General features: G+C 44.8%; 1 protein-coding gene across 1 annotated transcript; it reads right to left on the minus strand.

Annotated features, from left to right (window-relative positions):
* Window positions 1–233: 233 nt before the first annotated feature.
* LOC142210565 (nicotinamide N-methyltransferase-like) lies at window positions 234–8,337 on the minus strand. The gene is made up of 3 exons (XM_075279823.1): window positions 8,172–8,337; window positions 6,391–6,598; window positions 234–663 (listed from the first exon to the last, which is right to left on the minus strand). Exons 1-3 carry the CDS (start codon window positions 8,317–8,319, stop codon window positions 234–236), a joined length of 786 nt encoding a protein of 261 aa, XP_075135924.1. The 5' UTR covers window positions 8,320–8,337.
* Window positions 8,338–14,133: the final 5,796 nt, after the last annotated feature.

A 14,133-nucleotide genomic window follows, 5' to 3' on the forward strand; every position in this document is an offset into this window, starting at 1 on the left:
TGATAGTAGATACCATTATTTTTACATATGGGATGTCTTATTGATAATATTGACTATCAGAGCATTCTTTTTTGCATGGCTATTTATTACATCTTATACATAGTTTTGTCTTTTTCTTAGACTTCACCCTAAATCACTTGTTTGCTGGTAGAGTATTTCACATTATATGTTATAGCTAAAGCATGCAGATGTATAGCAGCATTTACACAAAATGTTGGCGGATGAATTTGGTCTTACATTGGTTTACGGGCATGAATAAAATATTTGCCAGCTAAATCACAAATACCCACCCTGGATTTATCAATACGCGGCACATACACGGCCTTCTCAATATGATAACCAGCTTCTTTGAAGGCCATCTCCAGATCTTCCTGTTTTGAGGACATTACACTGAAACGCTTTTTACCGACATGAGTATAACTACCATTCAGTCCACTCATAATCATAAGGCGACCTCCAGGTTTTATCAATTCCTGGAAGTTTTTCAGAACATTACAGTATGACGTTATATCTGTACATGGCATTTCAAGACAGAGACAAGACAGGAGACAATCGACTGGTGGCACAATGACCGGATCATAAGGGTTTCTCTTCAGAGCATCACATATCAGGACTTCTTTCACCTTACTGCGGAGTTTCTCAGCTTTTTTTTCACAATCCTCCCTATAAATATACAAGAATAAAATTAATCTTCTTATTATATGGTTCTAAAATGATAGCTGAATATATGAAGACAACCTCTGTCCATATGTGCCATTAAAATGGTGGGTTTTCTGCTTGGGATCCTTCCTGATGAGAAGATGACTCTGTATGAATAACTCCCTATCTGGCAAGCTCGGGACATCTTTGTATTAAATGGTTGGCCATTGCTTGTATTGCCACCATGTAATGCTACACTTAATAACCGCTGAAGAGAGAAGGTCTGACAAACCATGGCAAATCCAAAAGAGGCGGTCAGGCTACTGCAGATGAGATGTAATGTTATACATGACCATTGGAATGAATGGCGGTCCATATAATGGAAGGACAGGCCAAGGTCCCGCAGCTGAACTGTACTTGGAGAGCTGCTCTGTGTTCTGGCTCTGCAGGAGATTTATCAGGACTGGAGTTTCCTATGCCAGTCTTGATATGCTGTACACTGGAGTGAGATGTGCCTAATTTAACAGAAGATTTTTGGATCACTCCTCTGGATCAACATGGTAGGTTTATAGGTAGAGATGAGCAAGTAATATTCGATTGAATACCTCCCCTGCATAGTTATTGGTGTAAAAAAGCGCCAGGGAAGGTGGGAGGGGAATCATATTTTTACTGCGTTTACCATGTGGTATTGGACTGAGTACACCAATAACTATGCAGGGGAGGTATTCGATCGAATATACTCGCTCATCTCTATTTATAGGTAATTGGACTTGATGAACTTGCATCTTTTTTTTTTTTTTTTTTTTTTAGTAATTCAATTGAAAAAGTGAAACACATTATATTTAGTTATTACAAACAGACTTTCAAGTGTTTCTTTCTGTTAATGTTGACGATTATGGCTTACAGCCAAGGAAAACCCACAAGTCATTATCTCAGAAAATCAGAATAATTAACCCAAAAGAGCTGCAAAGGTTTCCTAAGCATTTAAAAAGGTTCCTTAGGCTCCGTTCCCATGGAGTAATGCGCCGCGCATTCAGACACGTATACATGTGTCAGAGTGTGAGCGCTCAAAACAGATCCCATTCACTTCAATGTGTGCCGGCTTACGGGCGCTACACATTGAAATCAATGGGAGGCTTTTTAACCCATTGATTTCAAAGTGTAGCGTGCGTAAGCCAGCACACATTGATGTGAATGGGATCTGTTTTGAACGCTCACACTCTGACACATGTATATGTGTCTGAATGCGCGGCGCGTTACTCCATGGGAATGGAGCCTTAGTCTGTTTCAGTAGGTGACACAATCATGGGGAATATCTCAAAAGAAAAAAGAAAAAGACACCGAGCAAACCGTAGTGTAGATCTGTGATTTTAAGGTTTTGGTGAAATAACAGTGTAGGCTCACCTTTCAGAGTTGTGTAGATACACAACACTTCGCAAAACAACAAGACACAGGTAGGGATCCTGTAGATGGATACAGCTGCAGGGTACCTCACACCACGTGGGTGTAAGAGAATGCAAAAAAAGGACCGAGTTGTCTCAAGACAAGGAGGACCCGCGCTGATAGGTTTAGGTGAAAGAAAACGACTTTATTGGAACAACACACAATGCGTTTCGGGCATACACTCTGCCCTTCTTCAGGTGCAATGGTTCTTTAGCCGTCCAGCCGAGAAGCTTCTCGGCTGGACGGCTAAAGAACCATTACACCTGAAGAAGGGCAGAGTGCATGCCCGAAACGCGTTGTGTGTTGTTCCAATAAAGTCGTTTTCTTTCACCTAAACCTATCAGCGTGGGTCCTCCTTGTCTTGAGACAACTCGGTCCTTTTTTTGCACAATCATGGGGAAGACTGCTGACTTGACAGATGTCCAGAAGGCAGTCATTGACACACTCCACAAGGAGGGTAAGCCACAAAAGGTCATTGCTAAAGAAGCTGGCTGTTCACAGAGTGCTGTATCAAAGCATATTAATGAAAAGTTGAGTGGAAGGAAAAAATGTGGTAGAAAAGGGTGCACAAGCAATCGGGATAACCGCAACCTTCATAGAATTGTAAAGAAAAGGCCATTCAAAAATTTGCAGGAGAGTCACAAGGAGTGGACTGCTGCTGGAGTCAGTGATTCAAGAACCACCACACACAGACGTGTCCAGGATCGGGTTACAAGTGTCGCATTCCATGTGTCAAGCCATTCATGACCAATAGACAACTGCAGAAGCGCCTTACCTGGGCCAAGGAGAGAAAAAGCTGGACTGTTACTCAGTGGTCAAAGGTGTTTTCAGATTAAAGTAAATTTTACATTTTATGTGGAAGGTCCAAGAGTCTGGAGGTGGAGTGGAGTGGCCGCTGTACACAATCCAAGCTCCTTGAGGTCTAGTGGGAAGTTTCCACAGTCAGTGATGGTTTAGGAGCCATGTCATCTGCTGGTGTAAGTCCACTGTGTTTTATTAAGACCAAAGTCAGCGCAGCGTTTACCAGGAAATTCTAGAGCCCTTCATGCTTCCTTCTGCCCACAAGCTTTTTTGGAGATGGAATTTTCATTTTCCAACAGGACTTAGCCCCTTTCCACACTGCCAAAAGTGCCAAGACCTGGTTTCCTAACCACAGTATCACCATGCTTGATTGGCCAGCAAACTCACCTGACCTTAACCCTATAGAGAATCTATGGGGTATTGTCAAGAGGAAGATGAGACCCCAGACCCAACAATGCAGACGAACTGAAGGCTGCTATCATACTTATATAATATTCTAATTTTCTGAGATAATGACTTTTGGGTTTTCTTTGGCTGTAAGCCATAATCAACATTAACAGAAAGAAACACTTTTACTAAAATTTACTGAATACTGAATTACTAAAAAACAAAACAAACAAACAACTTTTGATGATATATTGAGATGCACCTGTATGTTATTATGTTGCATATGACCTCTAGGCTCCAGCAGTAGAGAACTGACATAGAGGGGGTCAATGAATATGTCCCATTAGATGGGGTCCTGAGTGGTGGATCCTTTTCTATGACCCTCACATGTCCTAATAAAGCACATGGATAGAAACCTAATATCACAGAGATCTTAATAACTGTTTTTGTTGGACCCATATAGAGGCATGGTATGTTAATCCTACCAGCAAAGAGAATCTTAGGGTATGTTCACACATCAGTATGCCATCCGTCCGTTTGAATTCAGTTTGACACTTCAAAACGGACTGATACACATACTGATTGTATACTGATACCTTTTTATGCTGATAGATAACATTCTCCTTCCCCTAGAGGACAGATAAGGGGATTAAAAGTAGCAATTGTAAACAGAGTAGAGATAAAGAGGACATAAGGACATTTATTATATCTCCTTATATATATATATATTATATCCTACTTTGTTTACAATTGCTACTTTTAATCCCCTTATCTGTCCTCTAGAACGTTTGCTATCAGCATAAAAAGGTGTCAGTATACAATCAGTATGTGTATCAGTCTGTTTTGAAGTGTCAAACTGAATTCAAACGGATGGATGGCATACTGACGCTAGGTTCACACCTGCGTTCAGCCTTCCATTCTGTGCTTTCCGTCTTCTGCATGCCAGAAGACGCAAAGCACAGACCGGGTCCGGCCGTGAGCGTTTTATGCTCTCCACCGCGAAACCGAATTTTTTAATCCGGACACAGGGTACTGCATGTCCGACTCTGTGTCCGGATTAAAAAACCCGGTTTTGCGGTGGAGAGCGCAAAATGATCACTGCCACTCACGGCCGGACAGCTTTCTCACCCATTCAAATGAATGGGTGAGAGAGGCTCCTGCAGGTTTCCGTCTCCTGCTCTGTTTTATGCAGGAAACGGAAACCTGCACAATGGAAAGCACAACGCAGATGTGAACGAGCCCTGATGTGTGAACATACCCTAAACCCCCACATCTCACCAATGGTCTTAGCTATTGCATACCTCCCAACTTTTGAAGAACCGAAAGAGGGACAAAATGTGCGGCGCGCGGTGCGACAAATTTAGCCCCGCCCACTTTTGTGTTGACTCCGCCCACTCGTTAATTTTTCATGTGCCCGCACACAGTATAATCCTCCTACAGTCACCCGTAAATTATATGTCCCCCCTCTATCTCTCCCCCCGTTTCATATACACCCTTCATCTGCCCCCAGTTTCATGTCCCTCTTCCATCTCTGCCCCCAGATTCATGTCCCTCCATCTCTGCCCCCAGATTCATGTCCTCTCCATCTCTGCCCCCAGATTCATGTCCCCACATCTCTGCCCTCAGATTCATGTCCCTCCATCTCTGCCCCCAGATTCATGTCCCCCATCTCTGCCCCCAGATTCATGTCCCACATCTCTGCCCTCAGATTCATGTCCCACATCTCTGCCCTCAGATTCATGTCCCACATCTCTGCCCTCAGATTCATGTCCCTCCATCTCTGCCCCCAGATTCATGTCCCCACATCTCTGCCCCCAGATTCATGTCCCCCATCTCTGCCCTCAGATTCATGTCCTCTCCATCTCTGCCCCCAGATTCATGTCCCCCATCTCTGCCCCCAGTTTCATGTCCACTCCATCTCTGCCCCCAGATTCATGTCCCCCATCTCTGCCCTCAGATTCATGTCCTCTCCATCTCTGCCCCCAGATTCATGTCCCCACATCTCTGCCCCCAGATTCATGTCCCTCCATCTCTGCCCCCAGATTCATGTCCTCTCCATCTCTGCCCCAGATTCATGTCCCACATCTCTGCCCCCAGATTCATGTCCCTCCATCTCTGCCCCCAGATTCATGTCCCTCCATATCTGCCCCCAGATTCATGTCCCCACATCTCTGCCCCCAGATTCATGTCCCACATCTCTGCACCCAGATTCATGTCCTCGCCATCTCTGCCCCAGTGTCATGCCGTCCTCTCCATCTCTGCCCCAAGTGTCATGCCGTCCTCTCCTTCATCTGCCCCCAGTGTCATGCCGTCCTCTCCATCTCTGCCCCCAGTGTCATGCCGTCCTCTCCTTCATCTGCCCCCAGATTCACGTTCCACCTCCACATTAAACTTACTCCTCCGCTCCCTCGCCACTCTCTGCCCGCCTCTCTCACTGACACATGCGGCTGAAGGAAGGAGCTGACACAGGTCAGCTCCTCGCTTCGCCGCTGCCCACCTCTCTCCCTGACACATGCGGCTGAAGCGAGGAGCTGACCTGTGTCAGCTCCTCGCTTCGCCGCCGGCTCCTGGCTTGTACATCGCGTCTACAAGCCAGGAGCCGGCGGCAGCAGCGAAGCGAGGAGCTGACACAGGTCAGCTCCTCGCTTCAGCCGCATGTGTCAGCGAGAGAGAGACGCAGCGGCGAAGCGAGCACGCGAGCAGCTTCAGCCGCATGTGTCAGGGAGAGAGGTGGGCAGCGGCGAAGCGAGGAGCTGACCTGTGTCAGCTCCTTGCTTCAGCCGCATATGTGTTCAACTCAGATCTGCGTCCTCTGGAGGCAGATCTGAGTTGAAATCGGGACATACCTCCCTCCAACCGGGACCGCGGGACATGTCACCCAAATCGTGACTGTCCCGCGGAAATCGGGACGGTTGGGAGGTATGCTATTGTATTATGTTTTCCTTGTGATTTTCTGCTGCAGATCTTTTTGATGAGATTGGCTGCTGTGTATTAGCACTAGCTCTGCATAGAACTCACTGCATACTGAGATGATATATAGGGTCTTAGGAGATGTAATGTAATCATACATATTATGTGTTATGTATTAAGTTGGGATCAGCTGAGAAAATGAATCAATACCTGTTTCCTTCCAGCTCACACACATATTTGATCATGTGAGTCCAGTCAAAAGCTTCTGGATCCTTCTTCAGCCATTTTTGTAATTCAGCAAGGTTTTGTTTAAGGAGATCTGAGACAATGATTTTATCAAACACTTCACAAGCAGAGAGGAGTTGATAAATGGAGGGTCCGGTTCCAAAATCAAGCAGTGTCTCTCCTCTTACTCCACCTTTAAAGATAACACAGAACTTAAATAGGAAAAGGGCAGTAGAAAATGTCCTATTTTTTTTTTTTTATCTAGTTTTTTGTTAAACATATTTTTCAAAAACTTTTGGTGAGGGTTTTTTTTTTTTTTTTTTAATGTCCATGTTATCTATATTTAAAAATTCCTAAAAAAATCCTGCAGTTCTGACTCTGGCCACAAAGGCAAATAATATGCTGAGATTTCCTATTTTCTGTAGGAGGTTTCTTTGCAGCAGCTACTTCAGTTTTCAGCACACCAATGTTCACAGCTATAATGTATATGCAGATAAGACACAGAATCCAACAATAGAAGATTTCACTGTTTATCTACTTCCTCCATGGTACAATGTCCTCTGCAGGGATCACAAAGCAGGTCTAGACTTCTCCTATAGAAGTCTTGTGTCATAGACCACTGTGTCTATGGCCCATGGTTCATTTCCAGAAGACAGGAAGTCATAAACCATCTAAGGCCGGGTCACACAGGGTATTTTGGACCAGAACCTGAGGGGAAGGCCGGTGCACTGCACCGGCATCCAGTCGCGCACTCTGCTCCGGATTATGCCCAATGAATGGGCCTAGTCTGGAGGAGGGAGTGTCTTCAGGCCAAATTGCGAGGCGAAACGGCCTGAAGAATGAACAGCTCGCTTCTTTTTTTTCCGGGAGCCAGAAGAAACGGATACCAGAAAAAAGACCTGAGAGGCTCCTATTGATTTCAATGGGAGCCGTCTTTTTGGTCAGGATTTTGAGGCGGATATGGCCTCAAAATCCTGACCAAAAATCTCTGTTTGAATTTACCCTTAGACTTAGTGACAAGAGTTTTAATTTCAGGAGTTTTAGGATTTTTTAAATATAGAAAATAATATGAAACATTGAAAACAATCACTAAAGCTTTTTAAAAATATGTTAATATAAAATGTGAATTATAATAGTTTGTTTCCTTACAAATTACTGCCACAAACCAATCCTATATAGTTGTAAGGGGTTAAGTAGTGTTCAGAGACTAAGTTACCCCCATTACATCTGTGTGTAAAGACCATGTTCATGCTTGGATCTGATGATCTTTATTAATCGATTTATTTCCTTTATTATTCCTCAGTTTGCTCTATTTGAGCTCCGGTGTGTCCATCACATGACCATGGACCGTCCATCACATGACCATGGACTGATTTTTATCCACTGAAAGTACACAAGGGACAACAGCAAGCAGAGATCTGAGTAAGTGTCACAGAAAGTATATTGTTGGCGACTCCTGCACAAAGGACATTTTCCCACAGCTGGTTTAAGTGTTAAAACAATGGCCACCAGATGGACCCAATTATAATCAATGGAATCCTGCGGACTCTGTGTGTTACTGCCATTTTAGCGGCCCACCTTTCTATTGTTCTGGTACTCCAATAGACTAAGACAATGGGAATGCCGATTCTTGTATCAACCTAGAATCATCATGTCCTTCCAGTCAGCGTTAAATTATCTGAGTAGTAATTATTATATCCAGTGTAATTGTCTTACATGTAATTGGACCTTTTAATATGTTGATATTACTAAATAAGAAATGTTACCTTTAGTGAAAGTTTCATGTAGATGTTGCATTACAAATTCTGCAAATTCTCTGAAATGTCCTTCTTCTGCATCATAATAAGACCTTAAGTAATCTTTGGCGTTGAATTCATCATGGTAGTCTTGCTGAGAGGTCACAGGGTTGGCCATGATATTCTATCCTTGAATAGACCTTCTGTTTTAAACCCTGTACTAAACACAAATCATATACATTATAGCAATAGATGGAATACTTGAATAGAGGCACAGAAAAGCAGAACATAACAGGAGCTTAGTAATAGAGCAGCAGCAGAGTACTGGCCATAGAGCATCTAAGGTGATGGATTTCCTATTGGTGGTGTCAGAGTTGGAGACTGTGGAATTAAAGGAGTTTTCTGGGCTAAAATTATTAATAATCTCTCCAATGAATAGGCGCTCAATGTCAGACTGGTGGGGGTTTGACAGCAGCTGATTCTCTGTGTATTGGCTGAACTGAGTCACTGCAGTTTATATTGATCTGCAGTTTGATTTGATCTGCAGTACCCTGTTCTGTCCACTACACAGAAAACAGAGCTGTCTGCTTCCTGCTCCATTCTCTGTGAATCAGCTGCTGAGAACAGCTAATACATGGGGAGCCAGGTGTCAGTCTCCACCAACTTGACATTGATGTCCTTTTCTTAGGATATTTTAACAATATTTTCATTCCAGGAAGGAGATTTGATCAGCCACAGTAGGTACCTGCTGTACTGAAGATGGAATTGAAGATTAATGTAAGGTAAAGAGATAGTTTCTTATTATCACCAGATTACTTCTTTGTAGCATCTTTTGTACATATTAGGGGGCTATTAGGATGGGCCAGGGTCTCCGCTGTACTGTGCAGAAGCGCCTGACTCAATCCCTGTCCAGTGCCGGAGTCACCGCTGGTTCTGGCTCTGGGGTAGGCCAGAGTCCTCCGCTTGAGTGTGCGAAGGTTCTGGTTTCTCCCTAGCACTGGGACCAGCACTTCCGGGGTCAGGGGGGTCTGAGGCTATTTAGGCCTCATTCTGGTTTCGGCGCACCGCTGGTTATTTGTTTACCAACGGCATCAGCTCCCCTAGCGACGAGCTCTCCTGTTTTCTTTCCTTGCTCCCTGTCAACTGTCTCCTGCCCCCCTTTTTTGTTTAAAATGTAGATTGTGAGCCCCACATAAGTAAAAAATGTACATTGTGAGCTCTATTAGTATGTTTTTGGAATATGGGATGGAAATCCATGCAAACAAGGGGAGAACATACGAACGTTTTTTGCCCTTGGCGGGATTTGAACACCAGTGTTCCAGCGCTGCAGGGCTGCAGTGCTAACCACTGAGCCACCGTGTGGCCCCCTCCTGCCTGCTGTCCCTGAAACTTAGATTCCCTGGATATGTTGGCTTGCTTTTCAGACCTCTCCTCCATGATCCTGATTTGGCACCTTCCTGACCTCCTGTGTATGACCTTTGGCTTCCACCTGACCTCCCTTTTGAATCCCGATTTGGCTACTCCGTTCACCTCCAGTGTATGACCCGGATTCTCTGACTATGCTTCTGCCTCTGCTACCACGTGACCTTCAGTTATTGACTCGGCTTGTTTGACCATGTATCTTCTTCTTGGGTATCTGGGTGTATTCCCTGGATTACCTCCTGCTCATCTGCACTCCAGTCCCTCCTGCTCTCTTGGACTTCACTCTCAGGTTAGTGTCTGGGTTCCTCTGGGTTCTCTTTCTTGGGGTTCGCTGGGTGTGCGTTGCTCTCTAGGCAGTTGCGGATCTGGGCCTCGGACTTTTACCAAGTCCAACACTATCAGGAGCTCTGGTGAAGAACTCCGGAGTCTGGTTCCGCTCTGGTTAGGAGAGTGTAGCACAACCAGGACTGTTTTTGCCTCAACACCTTTGTATCCCGGTTGCCTGGAACTTACAGAGTTATTTGTTGCATCAGATTCCTAACAGGGGCGTTCACACTTGCTTCCCTGTCATCCACCGGGTTTCTATCCTAATCCACCGAGAAACTGGATAGGGGACGGCTTGCCGGCAGTCAGTTTTAAAACCCATTTATTTGAATGGGTTTTTAAAGCAAACTGCCGGTGTCCGTATGCAGCCTCTTTGACTGGACACGTTTTTTTTTTTTGGACGGACACAAAGTCCTGCATGCTCGACTTTGTGTCCGTGCAAAAAAAAAAACAACAAAAACACGGCTTCCAGGCAGAGAGGCTGCATACAGACACCGGCAGTTTGCTTTAAAAACCCACTCAAATGAATGGGATTTAAAATTGAATGCTGGGAAGCCGTCCCCTGTCCAGTTTCTCCAGGGATTAGGATGGAAACACAGCAGACAGGCAGGGGAGCAAGTGTGAATGCCCCCCTTAGAGATACTTGAGTAGTTTCCATGTTCCCTCATTATTGGATAATATACTATAACTGTCTACCTATTCACATTACAGTACCATGCAAATAACACCCATTTGTCTACCTCTCACTTTCTTTCAAACAACTGGCAGTCTCTTCAAAAAATTTTATAAAGCATAAGAGACTTCAACCTGCCCTCCGTTCATACAGAAATAAACCCAGCACTCTTACCCCAGTAAGTCTGCATTCACACCTGCGCCTGGTTTCTGTTCTGGGTTTTTGTCCCCAATTCTGCTTCAAAAATGCAGAGAGAAAAGACCGGCAAGCAGAAACCAGGTGGTCCGGGGGTCCACGGGTAACCTTCTTTTCAGACCTAAGAATGGAAACCTGAGAACAGTTGTGAACCTAGCATAAGAATCAGGATCCACTTTTTAAAAATACCAGACAGGTACATATACAGTACAAGCGCAATGTACAATGTGAGAAGCGCATTATGTAGGCTCAATAATAACAAAAACAAGTCCACGTATAAGTCATAATATAAAAGTAGTCATGAAAAAAATGTGCTAAAAATAAGACAAGAAAAATTGGGATAGTAGAAAGGAGGAAAAACATTGTAACATAATATAGTTGAAAAAAGACATGTCTATCAAGTTTAATAAAATGATGGGAAGTCTTGTAAGGGGATTTTACATATAACATAGGCCATAAATAACCACTTTCACCCTGTTGGTACATATAGTCAAAAAAATAATCCTTTTATGCTTATCTGAATCTTGTACTACAGTGCCTGCATAGTCATTTACTGAACCATAAGAGTACAGTGTGCATGCGCTGCACCTCTGCCTCATGAGCAGTGAAGCCTTGGTATAAGAAGGTAGCAAAGCGTTTTTTTAAGATGCCCTTTCGTCAGTTATACGTGTAATAAAGAAATGGCAGTTACAGTACCAGCAGAGGTCAAGATAAGATCTGGAAGACCAAGACAAATTTCAGAGACAGCTACTCATAGGATTACCAGTGTGACCTATCAGAACCCCTGCTTGACTGCAAAAGACCTTCAAGAAGATTTAGCACACTCTGGTGTTGTGGTATATATGTAAGACACTGACCTGGATTGGTGACGGCTGGGTGCAAGTCCTGGAACGGGGGCGGAAACAGGTTGGGAAACTTTCCCTATAAGAACCCCTGACTGAACCTGCCTAGCGTCAGAGTAACGTCCTTACAAGGGCGCCCTTCACAGGAACCTAAATAGATTCCCTATAATTACCCTACCAGGGGCTGAGATGTAAACAGAGAATTACTAGTAGCGGCAGGTAACAGAGAACAATAGCAGTACAGAGTTCAAGCTAGACCAGTAGTAGGTATAGGTAAGAAGTAGAATACAGGTAGTCCTCGGGTTCCGACGGTCCCGGGTTACGACGTTTCGCGGTTACGACAGCTCCCTTGTAACAGAAAACTGCCAGCACTCCCAGCTAGCAAGGACTAGCCTGCGGAAAATCAATGCTGGCAGCTTGCTGTTACAAGTGAGCTTGTAAAATAAAACCCTGAAACAGAATGTGAAACTTACCGTACGGTGCAGGGTGGGCGGGCGGACATTCAGGCCTCCTCTTTCTCCGATGTTCCGTCCTCCTCCGGCGCTCGCAAGCTGATAATGGCCAGGGCACATGCGCAGTATCATGATGCTTCTATTACGGCTACTGCGCATGCGCCCAGGCCATTATCAGCTTGCGAGCGCCGGAGGAGGACGGAACATCGGAGAAAGAGGAGGCCTGAATGCCCGCCCGCCCACCCTGCACCGTACGGTAAGTTTCACATTCTGTTTCAGGGTTTTATTTTAAAGGGGGGGGTTGATCCGTTCCTATGCGGCGTCGGTATGGTAGGTTCCGACTTACGTCAAAATTCGGTTTACGACGCCGCGCAAGAACGGATCAACGTCGTAAGTCGAGGACTACCTGTACTGAAATGAACAGGAAAACTAAACAGGCAAGGAACAGTAAGGGAAAACAAAGATTAAGTGTTTGTAGCAAGTGTACAAGTATACAGAAACTGGCAATACCAAATTATATAGAACCTATAGCAGGCAAATGAAGATGGGCGAGTGGAGTTAAATAGGAACAGGGATACAACCCCACCCATCACAGATGGGAATGACTGGCCAGACAGCCTGCCAGTCAAACTGACACCAAGGAGGCAACTTAACCCCTTAGTGCACTAAAAACAGCCAGAGGAGTCACTGACACGCCTCCGGGGCATGCGCCGCATAGCAGGAATGCCACGGCGTCCCCGAATCCTGACAATATAGTTCTACTATTCAGTGATACCTGCACAAATATGGCCTTCATGGAAGAGTCATCAGAGGAAAACCTCTCCCACTTCCTTAGCACAAAATGAAGGTTTGATCATGATGCTCACAGTCCCCTGATATAAGGGAAGAATATGCAAATCTGACTTCCATGATGTAATTAGGATATCAGTGCCTCAAGTATGCACACCAATAGAGGGCGCTGACTGAGAATGTGCAAATCTAACTTTCATGATGTAATTAGGAAGATAGAGTCTCAGTCAAACACACCTATAGCGGGCGCTCCCTTTAACATCATGCCGACCTTCTCAGAGGCCTTTGTTTGCAATGATGTTGGGATTATACCAGATACAGTCTTCTCAGCCAAGGACAGCCGTTTCGATGTATTTGCATCTCATCAGCTTGGCGTAGAGAGGACTGATCTGGCAGAGGTGAGAGGCTTAGACAGGGTTAAGGGGATATTGTCACTCCATAGGGAGAAACCACCATATAGGTGTGTGGAGTCTTATTAAGCCATGAGCTCTCCACTGCAAAGGAACATGGGGAGAATATGCAAATCTGACTTCCATGATGTAATTAGGATGTCAGTCCCCTGATATAGTCATTGAAAATCTGTGGCTAGACCTCAAAAGAGCAGTGCATGCAGGAAAACCCAGGAATCTCACAGAACTGGAAGACTTTCCCCAAGGAAGAATGGTTACTCTTGGCTGGGTACAAAAAACACTTACAAGCTATGGTAGTAACTAGAGATGAGCGAACAGTGTTCTATCGAACACATGTTCGATCGGATATCAGGCTGTTCGATGTGTTCGATTCGAATCGAACATCACGTGGCAAACTCCAAAAAAATTTGATTCCCCTCCCACCTTCCCTGGTGCTTTTTTTGCACCAATAACAGCGCAGGGGAGGTGGGACAGGAACTACGACAACGGGGGCATTGAAAAAAATCGGAAAAAGTCATTGGCTGCCGAAATCAGGTGACCTCCATTTTAGACGAATAGTGGATTTCAAATCCGGGTCATATGAGAATGTGAACTTTGTGACTATGAGACAGGGATAGCTGTACAGGCAGGGATAGCTAGGGATAACCTTTATTTAGGTAGGAATGTTATTAAAAATAACTTTTTGGGGCTCTATCGGGTGTGTAATTGTGATTTTTGTGAGATAAACTTTTTCCCATAGGAATGCATTGGACAGCGCTGATTGGCAAGAGAACGGAATTCGACCAATCAGCGCTGGCTCTGCTGGAGGAGGCGGAGTCTAAGATCGCTCCACACCAGTCTCCATTCTGGTCCGACCTTAGACTCCGCCTCCTCCAGTAGAGCCAG

The sequence above is a fragment of the Leptodactylus fuscus genome, chromosome 6, assembly GCF_031893055.1.
Source record: "Leptodactylus fuscus isolate aLepFus1 chromosome 6, aLepFus1.hap2, whole genome shotgun sequence".
Lineage (NCBI taxonomy): Eukaryota > Metazoa > Chordata > Amphibia > Anura > Leptodactylidae > Leptodactylus > Leptodactylus fuscus.